We start from the raw sequence: 19,872 nt of genomic DNA on the forward strand, positions 1-19,872 counted from the left end.
CCATTTCTCCCTGAGATTATTTTTGTGAACAATCCAGAAGACAACAATTAAAAACAAAATCATGTGGGAAAACGTTTGTTTTAGTACTTTCATTAGTGCATCTTTATAATTAGACGATTTTGTCAGTCTTCATAAGACACAAAGGAAATGTATTTAATAGCAATCAGCTATTTGGCAATCCCTGTACTAGGTCCTTGACACATATTATTTAACTTTAATAAGTATTTTTTTCTATCAAATATTTTAAGAAACTAGGATGAAAATGATTAAATGATTTGCCCAAGTTCTAAGGCAGACCTGGAATTTAAACCCAACCTTATTTGACTGAAAAGACTTGGCTTTATCTACTTTAATATACTGCATGATAGGTTTAAAAGTTCTGTGTTTAAAAAAAGAGACACTTTTAGGTGGACTTCTTTGGGAAATGTTCATGAAAGTGAATGGTATACATGCATATGTACACCTGTATGTGCTGTATGTGTGTATCATATTTATCTGAAACTATAAATTCCCTAAAAGGAAGAATTTTTAGTTGCTGTTCTTATAAAGTAACTTACACATACAATTGCTTTTATTGTGGACAGTCATCTTTTATAGAAAATGCTCAGAATTATCCCTGGAAATGGGGGAGATTCATTACAAAGAAAGCAGCGACCATCTGGACCTGGACCTTATAATAGTATATAGAAGTTATAGAATCCATTTCACTGAAAACCAAGAGATGGAAATTAATCTTTTAAAAATATCATCTCAGAAGATAGAACATGAATATATTTATGCATCAAATAAATAGATAAATGATAAATTTAGGTGGATGGATTAATGTAGATAATTTACATAGATACATAAAATGGGGATTAACTCATTTCTGGGGTGAAAACAGAGTGGCACATTTCAGTTTCTGTAACATTAAATCTCTTTAAATTTCTGATTGCATTCTTGAATAATAGCTCTTTTTTTCCTCCTACAGTTGGACAGCGTCACCTCCCTGATCCAAGCAGCCAAAAATTTAATGAATGCTGTGGTGCAAACAGTGAAAATGTCTTACATTGCCTCAACCAAGATCATCCGAATTCAGAGTCCTTCTGGGCCCCGGCACCCAGTTGTGATGTGGAGAATGAAGGCTCCTGCAAAAAAGCCCTTGATTAAAAGAGAGAAGCCAGAGGAAACTTGTGCAGCTGTCAGACGAGGCTCAGCAAAGAAAAAAATCCACCCAGTGCAAGTCATGAGTGAATTTAGAGGAAGGCATGTCTACTGAACCCACTATTCTACTCTAGTGCTTATATTACAAAGTCCTGGTGAAACACAGTGCTTTAATTTTACACTTAATTAATTCTGTAAGTTCACTAACTTTTAGAATTTAACACACAAATAACATAAAATATTGGAGGCAATATGTATTTGGGATCATGTCATTGCCATCTTTTTCTGGCCAGCACCTAATAAGTATGCAATACATGCTTGTTGAATGAATGAACCTTTTAGATGTCACCCAGCCTTTCCTATCACAGACAATATCTTACATTCATTACCAAATGAACATTGGAGACTCAAGTGAGTCCTGTTCATCTGTAAAAGCTCAAATACACTCACCTCATCATTTTGAACTAAAACATTGACATGAGCTCTTGACTTCGTTTTCAATGAAAGCAAAAGACTTCATATTTTCCCATTAATCTCTATATTTTCTTTACCTGACCTAACCTGACAGACATGTATGGTTCTCTTATCTAGAGATTGAATTTTTTTTTCACTATCTAGATATCTGTATCTATTGTCAATTGATTAGGCTAACATCAGAAACTAACCAAGCTCAACAGTCAAGTTCAGCCTTTATTATTAATGAAACATTTTTTTAACATTATAAAGATTACAGTGAGTTTTGATGCCACAAATGTACCTCTTAAGTTTCCATAGTAGTCAGCAGTTCTGCACATTGAAGGTTAGGTTTAAACAGATCCATCAGAATACATATATGGAGGAAAAGTGATGACCCATTGGGGAAATGGAACACATAACTATATTCCTGAGTGAGTTATTATGACAGAAGTAGAAAGAGTTCTGCATGACTCTAAAAATCCATTTGTATTAGCTTGCAATTGTAATTAAAAAGAAAAGGCCAGTTTGAAAAACCTTTTGGTGTTGCGTAAAATATAACTGCATGAAATGTATCATTGAACTAAGAAGTAGAGTTAATGGCAATTAAGCTGGAGTGATTTTAATAATATTATTTAAAATAAAAATCACTGAGGTCATTTTATAACCAGTCACTGCACTCATCCTTAGTTAAGTTCATGAAGGATTTTATAATAGTCTTAGGGTCTGGTGCATTGCCCGTCCCCTGCTCTCTCCCGATCTCGCTCTCCCTGCCCCACCTTTCCCTCTTTGGAGGAGTTAAGTTTCATTTTTTCTCAGACATAGAGCTCCCATTCACAAGATTACAAACATTCATTCCCTAGTCTACTTTATCAAAATTATACTATAATTGTAACTTCACTTCATACGACATTGCCGTAAATGAGTTGTCTCAACAACTATGTCATCTTAGTCTGATAAGTAAAATTCAGACATGCAACATCAGTTGATACCAGGAGGACCAGTTTGGGTAAAAGAATGTGTGAAACAGGGCGCCTGGGTGGCTCAGTTGGTTAAGCGACTGCCTTCGGCTCAGGTCATGATCCTGGAGTCCCTGGATCGAGTCCCGCATCGGGCTCCCTGCTCGGCAGGGAGCCTGCTTCTGCCTCTGACCCTTCCCCCTCTCAGGTGCTCTCTCTCTCTCATTCTCTCTGTCTCAAATAAATAAATAAAATCTTTAAAAAAAAAAAAAAAAGAATGTGAAACATAAGAATGCATAAAGTTGAGAGTATATGTATGGTACTTTGAGCAAATGGTATGGGGAAAGGATTTATTTAATAGATCATTATCAATTATGTGGAAAGTGCTAACTTTTTATTGTAATGAATTATTTTATTCTTCCAAAATGCTGAGTTGCCTTGGCTCAGCATATCAACTTCCTAGAGGGTGAAAGTCATAGGTCCTCCCTGCCTTGCACTCAGCTCTGGCCCACAATAATTATTCAGGACAGAGTCCACTCCCCAAAAGAGAAAACAGTGCAGAAAGGAATTAGGGAATCCAGATATTTCTATTTTCCAGAACTATCTAGGTAATAAAAAACAAAAAAGGGAGTTCCTTTTTTTGAAAAGCTACTATCATTTTCTTCCAAGGGTATATTATAAGAGTGACATCTATGACCATACTTTGCTCAGATAGAAGTGTGAATTTATAATTTAGTTGAGAAAATAGATTTTAAAAATATCACTAAACTACTAGCTGTGTATCTTCGTTCCTAAAGCCACAAGCTCAAGAATTGTTAAGTGTCATTTAGCAAAACTAATGTCTGTTTAATCCTATGTTAGCTTTCCACAGGTTGGAGTTTAGAATGCAGGACTGATGCCAAAAGAACAGAAATACCTTGAAATTATACAATTACCAAATAACCTCTATATCTTAAAAAAATGACCCTTTACCCAAAATGAGCTATGAACAAGGCCTCTTCTTCAAAGTAGGTAGATTTCCAGTGTAGCTCAAAGCAAATAACTGTAAGTAAACAAAACTTAATTAAAAATACAACTTGATACAACTTGGAGAATGTCCCAGGAGTAAAGTCCACTGTAGTAATCAAAGATGCAATAAGAACAAGATGCATAGAGCTGAGAATGATATCTGTCCACCTGAGTGAATTCCCGCAGTGGGCAGCATTTTGAGACTTAGTTTGATTCAAATCCACTAATAAGGGCTTATACACGAGAAAAACTAGCAGCAAATATATTAACAAATGTTTGTGCTATAAAGCATAGTTAAATGAACCTTATCAGGAAATATGAATGTACTATATATATTTACATTTAAGTCCTTCTTCTGTGGGGGAATGGCAGAAATTTCTAAATGAAGTGACAGTTTGGTGGCCCATTCGTGCACCTTTTAAAACCATTATCACAGAGTTTGGTGCTTCTTCTGATGATATATTTGCTTTCACCTGCTAATCAAGATTCGCTTTTTTTTTTTAGTGAAATCAATTTATGTTAATTTATGTAAGAAAAAAGTCCTTGAGAGGGAGGAGAAGGTTTATACCACCTACAAGGATAGTTCCACTCTTAGTCACCAGCATCACAGTCAAACAACAGACTGGAATCAGAATGATAACTTAAAAAAATATCCATGAAATCATAATCCAGTAAAGATTGTTTTATTTAGAAAAACTGGAAGGTTTTTATCAAACAAGAAGAATGAGAAATATGAATATCTCCCTTTTCTTTATCACAAGTGGAAATCATTGGATTAAAATATTTGTTCCTAATGGAGTTTCTGGGTACAACTCAATGAATGAGTCAGGAAAAGAATTCAAACCCTAAATTTCTAAGGTAATTTGTTAATGATCCCCTTTCTGTTTGTCTTAGGACATAAGTGAAAATAATGAATATTAGAAAATATAATATCCTTAATTATGCCCTCTGGCCTTTGCAAATCTCTTAATTTATCAATATCCGTATAACATATGTCCCCCATCAAATGCCTCCTGTGTAAGAATTAAGGACTCCATAGTTACACAGAAAGGCTCACTTTTTCAGTCTGGCATTTTGGCATCCTTACCAGCTTCAAAGGAGGTCAGTTTTCAAGTCATACTACAGCAAGATAAAATTATGAACATGGAGATAAATGCCCAATTTGAGCCTCAGACCCAATAATTAGTGCTCCTCACACTCAATAATGAGTGGCGGAAAAAACTAATGCCTGACACCAGAGAATATTTTCAGTGGCTTTCTACCCCTTCACTTTCAAGGTGGTCTTTTCATCACCCATCCCTGGGCTAAGGATCCTCCTATTAACTGCTGACAGTTCTCTCCCAGATAGATGCAGTCAGGGCTGCTCATCCCAATTATTCCCAGTTAATGTACTTTCCTCTTGGTCCATGCACCAAAAATATCCCTCTCCCATCTCTCATCTCTGTAGGCTACCCCCACAAAGAAATTGAATAATATATTCTATAGCATTAAAATCATAATTTTAATTCCCAGCAGCATTATTTCTTGCCCACCCACCCCTTTTTTCTATTCCAGAAAACATTCTTACCCTTTTTGGTATCAAGTGCACGCTTCGTGATAGGGATTGAGGTTCCCATGGATACAGATTTCTGTAGAGTGGCAGAATGAGTGGAATAAGATCTGAGACTTTTCCTGGTGATATTTACCATTCTCCAGTGAATTCATTGCAGAATTGCTATCCTGTTGCAGTACCGTCATAAGTAATTCTCTAGGTCAGCAAAGTAGGCACCAGAATATCAGGTTGAATGAAATCTGTACTTTGTTTTGTCAGCCTGTCTTTTACCAAGACAGCCTGCTTATTGCATATTTAGGAATCAAATAGCCATTTTTTTCTGTTTGGATAGTCACAAATATTTCTGTTTGACTTGCTCAGAAAGTTTAGGGTCATCCAGTTAAAAGATTATAACTTGCATATTATTTCAAAAATTCAAGTAAACTAGGAAAATTTCTGCAACCTGAGAAATTTCTATTTCATTTTCATTTGTATATCACGTATCAGGAAACAACACTTACTCAGATGAAAACCCTATAGCATTTTTTTTTGTCATAACTCTCTTTCCATATTGTTATGATATCTTTAGTATTAGTATTTTGCATGTTACTACCAAAGAAAAAAGCCAGGCTTACTGACAGAAGCATCTACATATAAAGTTTTCATTTTGGCCCCTTGGGTCTATTAGGAAAGAAAGTATGGACATTATTAAAACCAGGTGTATGTAACTTAAGATGTCTTAATCAAGGCTGTAACACTAACCTAGATATCTACAAGAGAGAAAAGAAGAGAATTAAAGTTTTAAATACTTTTTTTTTTTTTGCCATTTTAACCAATTCACATGAATGAGAGTTTTTTTTTTTTTAAAGCAAAAGAAACAATAGTCTACTACAGTCATCATTTTACATGTGAATCTTTCTCCCTACCAGCATAGATAGGATCTATTCATGAACACTTCAAAAGAAGATAATTAATACTATTTGAGAGAACCATTTCCAAATGGAACCCAACCTTACCAGAATCCTGTCTATGGCAATAGCTGGTTTGTAGGGCTGGCCTCTCGGTAGATCCTAGGATGAGATGTTTCATGGCTGCAGGCTGGCTTATTGCATCTAAAACTCCTCATTGGTTTTATGGGAACAAATCACAAGGACTGCTGTTCAAAATGAGTTTGACAAGTTGGAGAGGAAAAGCAACATACGCAGAAGAGTTCTAAAGGGACATGAGTAAGAAAGTGACGGAGGTAGGGGAGGGAATAAGAAAAGTAATTGCAGAAGCAGATAACTTATAGCCAAAGGGAGGAAGAGCTTTTGGTTCTATGAAGATTAGGCAGCATCTTCCTGAGGAATATTTTAAGGATAGAATAGAGTGCTTGTCTTTGCTGGTTTGGGTGAAGTCATGTCAGAGGCAGGAGGATGAACTACATAACTTTTGGGGATGATTTAATGATACTGTTTTCAAGATGAGAAATGGAAATTCTAGACTGCTGATGGGTGAAATTCTTCCCAATGTCAGAGCTCCTTAGGATAATCACACAATGTATTTAACAAATATTTGTTGAGCAACTATGACCTTCCAGGCACTGTTCTAGGTTCTTAGAATACACCAGGCAACAAAACAAACAGTGGTCTTTACCCCATGTGCCAACTCTGTGTTAAATGCTATTACCTTATTTAATTCTCTTAATAATCCTATGGGATAAACATTGTTACCTACATTCATTCCATAGACAAGGAAACTGAGGCTAAAAGAGGGTAAGAATCTTGCTCAAAAATTCATTGGCTTTAAAATTTCTTTTTTTGCACTCTAGAGTCTAAACTTTAGCCATTATGCCAACTAGACTTCCTGAAAAAAGGAATTGGATTTTTCAGTTTAAAATGAAATACACATTTCAAGGGTTGGCTGCTTCTTATGTAAGAACAAAAAGATGGAAACTTTAACAAAAATTATTATCAATCTATAATGATACCATTTAAAGCAGATAAAAGGCAGAAACATAAGTAATTAGGTGCATATTCTTACCTCTAATAATCTGAATTAGAGTATCAGAGATATGAGGAATGAATATTTCATATGTGATCTGAAATAGGATGAAAACCCTTGACAAATGACTTTTACTGTTATAGAGGAGACATCTTCAATGCAAATGCCTGTTTTAACCCATCTTCAGCATTGACTGTTGAAAAACATTTGTTGGCACCATTTCTTTCCTATTTCACTGCTATTGTGTGCCTGTGTGTTTAAAGTTATGGATCCCAGGGGATCATTGGCCAAGGATTATTGAAATAAGATAAAGGTTCTTTGTATTCCAAACTGACCCAAACTATAGAAAATGTATGTTTCCTTCTTTATGGAGGTCACAAATGTATATGGTATGTATGTGCCCGGTCTGCAGGTAAATTTAGTCCTTTAACTCTATGTGGTCCTTCTTCCTACAGCCAACTGAAGACTTGACTCTTCTTCTTGCCCATGTTGCTGTTGGGAGTTAAGTGACTTTATGATTTTTATTAAAGTGGAGCCATATGTATTTCTTCAAACTGAGCATGTGTTTATTTGGGGTCTTCACTATTGGGTTCCTGGCAGTTCCTTGTTCCCAACTGTAAGAAAAAGAAACTCTTGGGAAGGAATATCTCTTTGAAAAAGGCTCAGATTTCTAACAATCATCTCTAACATTCTCTTCAATGGAGGATATTTACAAGAGCCACTTAAATGGTAGTAGCAGAGCAGTCCCCATGTTTTCCTTTCAATTGAGATATTTTCTAGTCCTGAAGTTTTCTTTCCTTTGCATTTTCAAGAAGAACGATTATTTTTAGTTCTGGTTATTTGATCTTGAAAGGATGTAGCATCTCTTTAAACAAATAAATAAAATCTCTTACTTTACCTTATGTACTTTTACAAGCAGCAAACATAGAAATTATTGAAAGCCCCCTTTCAATAATTACATCAATAATTCAAAGACTACAGCTAACTCTTTTTTTTAATACTTGAGTGAAATTTATTGTTTTACATCAAAGAAATAAAACATTGCAATAAAGCTGAAGTATCATTTGACCCCTACCCAAGTTCCATTCCAATTTCTCTTCCCCAGAACCAAACACTATTTTTAATTTGGTATTTTTCCTTCTTAGTTTTACCTGTATTTTTTGGAAACAGCAGTTAATAATACAGACTACAGATAACTCTTTTTTCAATTCAGACAGCCATGTATTACACAGTGCCAAGCCAACCCTCATCAGTCCCATCAGTCAGTGTGTGATTTTGTGAATTATCTGAACCTCTCTGCGGTATTCACCAGGAGTCTAGCCTAGACAAACAGGTTCTCTTAACCTAGGCTTCTAACATCAAATTTGGAGTGTTTACCAATAGAGCAAAAAGGCAAGTCTGAGATGTTAGTCCACGCTCTCAGTTAAACAGAACTTTCCTTCTCCTGAGGTTTTAAACATAAAATTGATTTTAAAAATACTGTTAGAGATAGTGTTCCATTGCTTGCCAAATCTTAGGCTTATCTGTGTTTTTCTGTGTTGGTATACAATGTGTCCATGGGGATATAAATATGAGAATTTTACCAACTGTCTTGCAGGGTTAAGCTGTGCTTCTTACTAGTTCTGAAATTTTTCCTTGTGTGGTACAGTGCCTCCAAAGAAAATGTCATTGGATATAAATGAGAGCATAATGATTTTTTCTCCATAGCTGTGACTAACAAGTCCTGAAAACAGAAGTAGACATATGTTATGCCCAATTTAGTACCTAATAGTTGGGACTTAAAATTTTCTTGGGGAAGTTGGTGATTAAATATGAATTAAAATTTCACGAAAGATCTCCAGGTACCCCTGCCTTCCATTTTGATTATGTTTTAGTTTGAACATGACCTGGACAAAAATAAATAAATAAATAAAATCTCTTACTTTACCTTATATACTTTTATAAGCAGCAACTTCGGCAATTTAAAATTAGTGACATCTCTGAAGGTAATATGCACATTATAATTCAAGATGAAGGGCAGATTTAGACTAAGATAATCTGAAGTGAAATAAAAGTAAGCAAAAATAATAGTCATGCTTATTGCAGCAACATCTTGAGAGCTTAAGTTTACCAGCATTTGAGGTGTTTCAAACCATCTTGCTTATACATCTTATTCAGAAGGCAGAGTGGGGTTGAATGAACCACTATAGTAATGGCCAATTTGAAGCAGTTTTATGCTTTAGATATAGATAAGCTTTGGCAAAAGCACATGTGGATCTTTCAGATCCATATTTATCCTAAAAGTCAATTTCACCAATCAATACAAATGAATTATTTATCCAAGAATAGAAAAAGCTATGTAATATCCTTATGACATTGACATAGAAGCCCAAATACTCCTTGTTTGAGATTCTGCATACCTTTTGTCTTCAATGAATCAATGAAATTTTTCTTTCATTTTCTTCTCAATTGAATAATTTCACATACATAACATTGGGTTTGTTTCGAAGTTATGTAGCATTATTTGAAATGGTATTTTACTTTCAACTCATGTCACTCTGTAGTTTATTAATAATATACTCAACGGATAATTAAGCCATGTTTGTTAAAGCAATAAAAATTTGTTATGCATTTGGCATTAATCTTTGTTGGTATGTGTCTTAGATGGGGCAAAAAAGGATTAATGAATTGCTGAGTCATCTAACCATGTGCTTCTTGGTATCACCTCCGTTCCCACTCTCTTTCAGTTATACATGTTACAGTTTCGGGGGGGGGGTACTTTTACAAAGTACTGCATATGCACAAGTAACATGCATCTTATCTGATAGAATTAAGTTCTTGGTTTAAATGGGCTTCTTTTGCTGAACACAGACATTTGGTTTTTGACCTTAATAGTCATGTCTATGTAGATGAAGAATTGTTCTCTAGCTTAGAATTTTATGAAAATGACCAATAATTTTTCTGAGACTGCCAGAACACATCCTCCCTAGTCAGCAGAGAATACCATTGGCTCTACCAATGTCTCTGCATCTGAATATTGGTAGTTTCTGCACATCCATCTCGGCTTCCTCATTTCTATGCTGGTGCTAATCCATTTTCAGTTTGAATCCTACAGGGAGAGTCTCTGGATACTCTTCCAGGACTTGCACACTGTTGTTGCCTGTTCGGAGACATCATTTCCTTCCCTCAGGGCCCTACTACTTCGGAATGCTTATTGCTAAGTCTCAGTCTATTTCTGTGCTTTGTCAAAATGCAGTCTGCTATCACTTAGTTCCCCTCATTCAGTTATGCTAGACGCTGGCTGCATTTAAAGAGAATGCCAGCATGAGGTTGCCTTTCTAGGTCAGTCCCTCCTGGGCCCCAGGAGCCCATATTTGCTATGACAGCAGCATTCTCTCCACTTCGATCTGTTCGTCATGCTCGCTCTGGGGTTGGCAGTGGAACTAAAAGCACTCTTGGCAAGAAGAGTCTGTACCTGCCCAGAGGCTGAGCTGATGTCCTGACGTTTCCTGGGCAACATCATTAAACATTTCATCCAGGAGCAGTAACTCAGAGATTTAACTTCCAGTCATCCTGTGGCTTGTGAAGGAAAAGCTACTGTTGTCCTTCATTGTCAAGGAACGCTGTCATCCTAGCCTGTCTGAATCCCTTGTTTTGGGAGAGGAGGAGAGGTTCCTAGAGGTATAGGCTCAGGGAAAGGCATTCTCGTGGAGGCAATGGCGAGTGTCAAACCCAAGGGAGATGGCAAGCGGAGGAGTCTGGGTAGAGTAGATCACACCCGGATTTATACCAAATTGCCCTTTGTCCCTGTGGATCCCATTAGAGTCTGAAGGCCTGATCTGCTACTCTCAGCTCCAGAGAAGTGGATGGAACCCCTTCTCTCCTGCTATCTTTCCTGTCTGCTCATAATTCCCTCTATTTGTTGGTGACGGATGTTGGGTGTACAGGTGAAGTCTATAGGTCATCCTTATAACAACAGAAAAGACAAATTCCAAGGGACAAAAGTGGGCTGTCCTCCTGAATGCAGACTTAAAATCCTCATTTGTTGGTGTGCCCTCTGCAGGCATGGATTCGAAGCAGGTGTGGGCAGAGAACGAGAAAAGTATCCTTGTTGTCGTTTTATTCGGCTTCAGAGGAAGCCTCAGTGATAGTACTGGGGATCCACAGCTGGGTTCTGGAACATCTCCATCCTTCCATTAAATACTCATAGCATCCCCCATCCACTGAGCTAATAATCCATTGTGACCCTAGTCGCTCTGAGGCTTATTGCTCTGAGTACTAAATTTCAAAACCCTAATGCTGTATCAGAAAAATGTTTGAGTTCCTTAGGTCTATTATTCTCTAAAATCTTTGGAGCAATGAACATACCATGCTCAGTTTTGTATCTCTGACCCTGGCACAGTGATTGACATAGGAATAGCTCAACTGATATTTTTAGAAGAAATGAGCAAATTCATGAATGGGTTTATTTCAAATGAATGAATGCAGAAATCTACACATCTGTGATTCAGATCCTCTCTGAACTATCTAATCTGAAATTCTGAGAGTTTGTTAATTCTCAATATCTGTTTACAGAGACAGTAATGAGTGTCAGGGACAGGATTTGAAAACTCCTGATCCTCCTGGCCACTCTTCCAAAACCACCACCGCTGCCTTAGATAAAGGAAAGCCACTGATGAGAAAAAGCAATGGATAGTTTTCACTCATTTGTTTATTAAACAGCCAAAAATATTTCTTGAGGAACTGTTATATGCAAAAGTTTTATCAGTGATAGAAAAAAGCATGAATGTTTTGGAATCAAGATTTGGGATCATCAGGCTAATTAAAGTAAATAGCAGAGGAAAGGAAACAAAATTGTAGCTCTTGGCAATCCCACATTAAGCACAGGAAAGCATGCAAGTTTCAGGATTCAAGTGGTGGCGGTGGGGTGGACTTTGTAGAGGTCTTAATAGAAGAGCAGGGTTTATCAGGTTGGAGAAAGATAATGTTCCAGGGAGACAGGCATGAGCCAAGTCACAAAGGTAGGAATGAGCATGTCATGTGTGGGGATCAACTAGCTAAAATGAAGTGAACTGAATGGCCACAGTAGGATGGAGCTCAGAAAGATGAGAGTGGGTTCAATCACAGAGGATCTCAATGTCAGGCTAAGGTGCTAAGGGAAATCAGTTGCAATAGTCCTGTATGATATAAACAAATTCCTGGATGAAATTATAGATGTAGGAATTTTAAAACTATTTTTGAAATAAACTACAAAGCACCAAACACAAGTCATCACAAGTATTAGGTGCTTCCTAAAGTATGGGTACATTTGCATCCTACTATTTCATATATGTGTTTACTTTAATAAAGTATAAAATATTTTACTATATAGGCAATTTAATTTTCCTGTCAAATAGTGATGGTCAAGTGGGTGGCACCATGTTTATCCTATGGCTTCACATGCCCTCTGAGATTTCTGGGGATGGCTGTATCTGACTTGAGAAATGCAGAAAGAGCCCCAATACATGACTCTCGTTGGGTGGCAAGATGACAACATGGTCAGGAGCCTGGGCTCTGGGATCACTCTGCCTGGTGTGCATCCTGCCTCTGTCACTTTCAGCACCAGCCTTCTTGAACTAGTTGCTTAAACACTCATTATCTCAAAATTCTCATTTATAAAACAGAGGTGACATTTCAGAGTTCTATTAACAAAATAAGGATGTGTTTGTAATTAGATTTAATGAAATAAGATACAACCTACCACACAGGATTATTATGAATATTGAATGAATTAATGTACATAAAATACTTTGAATGACATTTGGCATGGTAAACGCAACATAAAATCTAACCATGATTATTAGATATACAGTTTACAAGCTTCAAGATTAAAACACACAAAACAGACTTCCAAAAGTTCCTTCATAGGAGAACAGGGAGAAAGAAATGCCTGGGGCAGGAGAGCATGAGGAAACCAGAGAATGGCAGAGAGTAGTCAACTCATTAATTCAGACAGGTATTGCACACCCACGGGTTAGATCTTCTTGTAGGTACTAGGGATATGGCAGTCAGTAAAAACAATCCTTCTTAAAGACTTTAGCAACTTGCAGAGGAGATAGAAGTTAATTAGGTAAGTGTCCAAAAATATAAATTTGTATATTTGATAATTGCCACAAAGGAAAGGCACACGGGTGCCATGAGCCCAAAATTAAGGGCTTTGGCCTAATTGGGGAAATCTGAAAAGGCTGGTCTGAGGAAGTGAGACATAAACTGAAATCACAGGAATGATCAGGAGTTCCCCAGGTGCAGTGGGTTGGGAAGAGTGTCATAAGCAGAGTTAATATCATGTGCAGAGCTCCTGTAGGACAGGGAATCCAGCACATAGTATTCTGAAAGCACGTTGGTGGAGAACATGAGAGTAGAACCGGGAGGAGAGAAAGTCAGAGAAGTAGCCAGGTACCAGTTGGCCATGGTGGAGAAGATGATCCAGGGACTACACAATTCCTGCCCTCATAGTTCCTTCAAGGGCAAGCAGGGCAAGAGGCAGTTCCCTCAAGTCTCCTCAAAGCAGCTTAGCCACTGCTCAGAGCCCTTCCACCACCCCAGGCCTTTCCTCCATCATGCCAGCCTGACATAATCTTCTCCTGAGAGGAAACAAAGTCCTTAAGTTGCATATTTATGAATGAATAAAGTACATGGGCTTTCTGCTACTCATTTTGTGGAATATGGCAAAAATCATTCAAACCGAGCAGGAGGCACAATTCCTTGGCTACAAGTTGTGTGAGATGGGTCCTCACAGCCTCTGCTTTGGACTCCTACCTCTGCTCAAGCTTTTGTCCTGTCTATACCAGCTCCTCTGCTCATCCCTGAACAAGGGCTCTCTAGCTCTGGCATGTGGGCTAGAAACATGATTTACAGTTCTGTTGTGAAAAAAAAAATGTGTAAGGATTAATTGCAATTATGCACACAAAATATTTAATGCAGTGCCTGGTCCACAGTAACCATGCAATGAAAAACAGCATGATTGAAAAATATATATTATAATATATATGGAATGTGTGTGTGTGCGCATGCGTGCATCTGCCATACACCTATTTCATCCTCTTCAACTTTGTTAAGATCCCTTCTTGCTTGAGTAAAGTAGAGTTGTATGTCCCTCAACAGGGCTTCCAAAGTTATTGTGATCAACATCCCTTTGCATATAATCTACTACTATGTAATCAAAACACCTCTAAAATGGAGTCCAAGTTGTAGATGACCTTTGACAAGAATCTGAAAAGCAAAATTATTTTGTTATCAGTGGATAGTTGATATCTCACTCCTCTGTTTCCTCCACTGTTAAGATGTCTTATTTTTATGTTCACTTAAAAGAAATGTGGTAACAGGTAGCATTGTTATCATTCTCATCATCACATCTGCATCATCATTATCATCGTCGTCATTGTCCCTACACCAACCATTAATGAATAGTTCTCCCACACCAGGCATTGTGGTACATGTTTTATATACCTTATCCTATTCCTCACAAAAATGCCATAAAGCAACTCAACTTAGCCCACCAGATGGTGAGAAAATTGAGGCTAAGAGGGATAACAAACTTACCACATATGATTATGACTAGTGATGTCATAGTAATAAGATTCCGATGTATATATTTTAACTCTCTAATGCTGAAATAAGTCTACATAAATTAGTATATATATTTTTCCAAAGGATGTGTTGGATATTAAATTACTGCAGGTGGCAGTGACATTTTCTCACTACCCATTTTCCAATGTTTACTGCTTATGTCGTCCATACTTGCTGGGATTGGTTGGGAAGTCCCAATTCCGCCACTACTTCAGAACACCTGCAGTAAAGGCAGAACATTTTAAGTGTTCACTGAATGTTAATTGAACAAATAAGTAAATGGATTAAATTAAGTTCTAGCTGCACTGATATAGCTGCAGGATCTGTATATAAACGACACTTTTAAATAATTGGTTCAACTGAGAATGAAATAGCCAATTCTACAGACATGCTTTTTTTCATTACATCAAGACATAGGAGAAAAAGCAACTAATGTATCATTCGATATTTTAATATCAGAGCCCATAACTCTTCTCAGATGTGTGGATAAGAAGTGTAGGAAGGAGAAGCCATGGAAGCACCTCTATTTACTAGAACATGCTTAAGTTGTGAATTACAAGATGATAGAAAAGAATTCCAATAGGTCTCACTAACCAGGAGTATGGTGATCACTGAGATCTCAGTGAGAGCCCATGTCCCCTGAACACTTTGATTTCACATTCCATTTTTCCTTTCCTGACTCTGTTCTTTTCTGGGAAGAATGGGCCCATTAGAGACTTAGTAAAAACACTGACTGAAAAATGAAGAACATTCTAACCTCCCTTTTATCTTTCAAAATAGATGATAAGGTTTTATTCTATTGAATGAAAATTCTAAGTAGCCATATTCTTGATCGTAAATACCAAAGTGGTATTCCTTCTTCACTAGATTCTTGAGAGAGTAATATGAAAGAATACCCATGGCGGTGCTTTGGGAAAAGTAAAGTGTAGTCTTCACTTATAATAAATCTGATGAGAGAGTCTTGAAAGTCTGCATAAGAGAGCTTCATAATCTAGACTCTCTTTTTAGCCACAGAACTCTTTTTCAAATAATATCTTGTGCAATCTCTATGTGAATGATAGATGAAATGTAAAGCTGCTTGAACCCAAGCCAGAAGCCCTTCACCTTGGGAATTCCATCCTCTCTGTTGTCATGGAGGCAAAAAGAGGCACAGAAGATAAGAAACCCCAGATATGGGTCATGATCTGCAACCTGGAAACTATCTGCCTTCATTTATATTTTACTTTGCCTGCATTTTAAAACAATTTAAATCGAAATGCATTTAGGAAGGTCAAACAACGCTTAGCCCTAGCTACCCACTACTTTCTATTGGTTTGCCAAAGGATGAGGTTAACATTTATCATTATATTTGAATCTGGGCCCCTTTGTAGACCTTTTGTGACTCCTAATGCTTTTTAACTTAAATTACCTATAAAGGGCCTGCTTGCTATTTTTCCTTCCAGAAAGGATTCAAAGGAAAGAAGAAAGTGAAGCTAGATGGAAAAGCAGATTTACTTGGAAGAAATGGTGGTAAAAGTCTAGGGATTATACCCTCAAAGACTTGCTCCCTAAGATTGTTCATGAAATAGTGTGTCTTCAGCACCTTGGTTGGGAGAAAACCAGATATAGTCGAAGGATACAATGTGATCCATCCAGATTCTATCACTTATCAATAGTACAACTTACCTCTAATTTTTATGTTCTTTTTGTTTCCCTTTTTTTAAAGATTTTTAAATTTATTTATTTATTTATTTATTTATTTATTTATTTATTTATTTTTGTTAAGATTTTATTTATTTGACAGAGAGAGATACAGCGAGAGAGGGAACACAAGCAGCGGGAGTGGGAGAAGGTGAAGCAGGCTTCCCGCGGAGCAGGGAGCCCGATGCGGGGCTCGATCCCAGGACCCTGGGACCATAACCTGAGCTGAAGGCAGACGCCCAACGACTGAGCCACCCAGGCGCCCCTAAATTTATTTTAGAGAGAGAGCTAGAGAGAGTACAGAGAGAGAGTGAGAAGAATAGAAGCAGACTCCCTGTTAAGCGCAGAGCCTGATGTAGGATTCAATCTCACTACCCATGAGATCATGACCTGAGCTGAAATTAAGAGTCAGACACTTAACTGACTGAGCCACCCAGGTGCCCCTATTCTTTTTGTTTCTTTACCAAGCATTGTTTCCTGAGGAATGTGAGACATTAAATGCTAGAACAACATGAAAATCTTTGTACTGACTTCTCTCATAGCCTTTAACCCAAGGCTTGTGGAGAATAGGTGGCTGGGTAATGTTTGTTGAGCACTTGCCATATGGTAGATAGCATGACAGAGCCTCCACAGATTATTTTATTTGATCTTCATACTAATATTGTTATTCTGATTTACTGGAGTTCCTAGACTACACCTTGACTATGACCACAAAGCTAGTACAGACCAATACAAGAATTTGAATTCCCTTCTCTTGGCTCCACAAGTCATGCTTTTCTGGCCACCCAAGTGTGAGTATCTTCCTAGCCACCAGCACAAACATTCCCAAACCTAATTTCAATCCTTGCCTTGCCATCTCTCAACATCACTCATTTTTCCAATTGATTTTTTTTTTCATAGAAGTCCTTTCTTTTCTTTCTGTTTATATGGGTATTTTCACTCAGTTTGACTAATCAACATCTAAACCTCTTTCAGTATTTGGGGATTCCACACTTTTGGAGTCTGATGGGACATGGGAAAGACCATCTCACTCTAAAGTGAGAGATGCCAGATACTCCCTTATCTAGACTCTCCTGCACCTGGGCACAAACAGCATGCTTGGCTCCAGCACTCAGATCCATGCATGCTGGTCTTTGTCTCAGAAACAAAATGCAGCAAAACCCCAGGGCCAGGTGGTTGCTGTCTAGTAGAGGTAGTGAAGGCAGAAGGCTTTTCCACATCAAACCAGGTTTGAGCTGTGGTTTGGGCCTTATCTCCTGTCTGCCTCAAGGAATCTGGTTTTTTAGAACTATGCATTGATTTGAGCTGCCTCAAATATTTACAATAATATTATTTTAGGCTGGAGTCATCCTGAATCAGCTTCTGTTTCTTAAAACTTTAACTTGGGCAGATACATAATTTATAACCATGGAAGTTACACAGTGGAAGTTATCTACCACAAAACTCCAAATACACGTCCCATGCGCAAAAGCACATATATGTGCACGCACACAGAACTCACTAGAAGGCACATGGTTGCTAAAGGAGCACCTTAACTTCACTGCCCAGGCCCACTTGACATTGGATGCATACATCAGAGTGCTAGTTTAAAATTATGTCAACCCAATACACAAAAGATTATTGTGGTTCTACTGTCTTTCTATATGAAATATCCTGCTAACCTCTAAGTCCTTCCCAGTCCCATTTCCTTCACTGTCTTGAGCACCAAACTTTCATAACCTAGGGGTCACATGTCTTAAAGCACTGCCTACTCATGGCCTCCTTCTTGTGCCTTCTTTTCCTCTGCCTTTGCACATGACCTATTGATTCCTCTTAAAAATCCCACCCAAGCTCACCTCCTCTAACACTCCCTCTCTGATTCACTTTTCTTAAACCCCAACTTCTTTTTTATTTTGTTTATTTTAGTGCTCAAATATATGTTGCTGTCTACATTAAAAATTCTGGCTTTGAAAAATATACTGATATAGGCTTATCAGTAGAATATGATATATATGAGATATCATTTTTGATATATATAAGATATATAACTTATATGATTTAAATACATACGAATTAATTAAATTTTTTTCTGTGCACATACTATATATCCCCATCTTTTTGAACTTGAAAGTGGCCATTTGACTTTGGTAATGCAGTGTGAGCTGCAGTGATGTGTGTCATTTTCAGGCAGAAATTTTAAGAACTAATCTGTGTTATACCATGTTCCTTGTAACACAAGCTAAGCCATGTTCCAGATAAGGGCTGCTCCGTCTCCATCAGCTTGGATATTGAAGAGAAGGCAATTTGTAGTTCAGTCATAATCTCCCTCTCTCTCTCCATATATATAGAACAAAAAAGGATTCTTTATTGTTTTAAGCCTCTGATATTTTAGTCTTGTTTATTACCTAATTAGTCAAACAGATTCAAGTGATGAACAGCAAAGTGCTTCATTCCTCAAGAAAGACAAATGTGTGGTCAAAAAATTTTTAAAAATGTACTTTAAAATGACTTATTGACATGAAAATAAAGATGTTAAAATTGTGAGGGAAAAAGTCAAGTATGGAGAGGGAAGAAAAGTAATTTTACAGAGAAATGATGAAAGGGGAAAATATGCCATCTAGAAAATACTCATTAGGTAATATGACATCTCACTAGTTAATTAAATATAAGGGGTGAAACCTTCAATAGACTTTCACATTGTTTTAAAATGAAAAATGAGTTGTAAACAAATCTATTCATTTGAAAGGAACAGACAGTAGTTGTTTTCTTTATTGCTGTTCAAACAAACGGTTTCTCAAATATTATTTAGAGATGAATTATTTCTCTGGCACAGTCAGGTTTTGCCTTGACAAGTAGAGTTTTTTTAAAAAAGTATTTCTCAGAAAGTTATTAGTGACTTTATTAGCGCTTTTGTTTTTGTTTTGTTTTCTTTTGGGGTAGAATGTTTATTTGTTTGTTTATTTGAGAGGGGGAACTATGGAACTGACAAGAAATACAGCCATTCCTACAGCAGTGAAGTGGACAGTGAGAAGGGGTGAATTTCTTAACTCTCAGATCTGTAAAAAATTATGTGCTAACTTCTAACCCCTTCCACTGAAAGCAGAAAGTAGGAGAAAACGTATTAAGTGAAGGAGGGTGAAGGTCCAACATGAATTCCAAATGAAGAGAAATTAAAAAAATTAAAAAAAGAAAATGACTCTACTGTTCAGAGATAACTTTTGATAACATGTTAGTCTATATCCTCAATATTTTGTTTCTTTCCTTCCTTCTATTACATTCCTCAAAGAAAAATGGCTATATATAACCTTTATAATCACAATTTTTTCCTTTAACAAAATATTATGAAATGTGTTTCATGTATGACAATTAGATTTATACAGTATCAATGTATATAACTCCATAACCCATTATATATTTAACCTATCAGCTATAGATTGAGTTGGCCTGGATTTTGGAAAGGATTCCTAACTTTAAATTACAGAGTTATATGCATCTATCTTCTGTGTTTCAAAGTAGTTGTTTTGAGCTTATCTTGAGAACAGTGCATAT

General features: G+C 37.0%; 1 protein-coding gene across 2 annotated transcripts in view; it reads left to right on the forward strand.

Moving 5' to 3' along the window:
* CTNNA3 (catenin alpha 3) overlaps positions 1-9,694 on the forward strand; it is a 1,573,809-nt gene extending 1,564,115 nt beyond the window's left edge. For both annotated transcript variants that reach the window (XM_081824173.1, XM_081824174.1), the window contains one exon: positions 971-9,694. In XM_081824173.1, the coding sequence (XP_081680299.1) occupies positions 971-1,258 (288 nt within the window). In that variant the 3' untranslated portion in view covers positions 1,259-9,694. The remainder of the gene's footprint in view (positions 1-970) is intronic.
* The last annotated feature ends 10,178 nt before the right edge of the window (positions 9,695-19,872 follow it).

The sequence above is a fragment of the Leptonychotes weddellii genome, chromosome 6 (genome assembly GCF_054177405.1).
Source record: "Leptonychotes weddellii isolate Sample4059 chromosome 6, ASM5417740v2, whole genome shotgun sequence".
Classification (NCBI taxonomy): domain Eukaryota; kingdom Metazoa; phylum Chordata; class Mammalia; order Carnivora; family Phocidae; genus Leptonychotes; species Leptonychotes weddellii.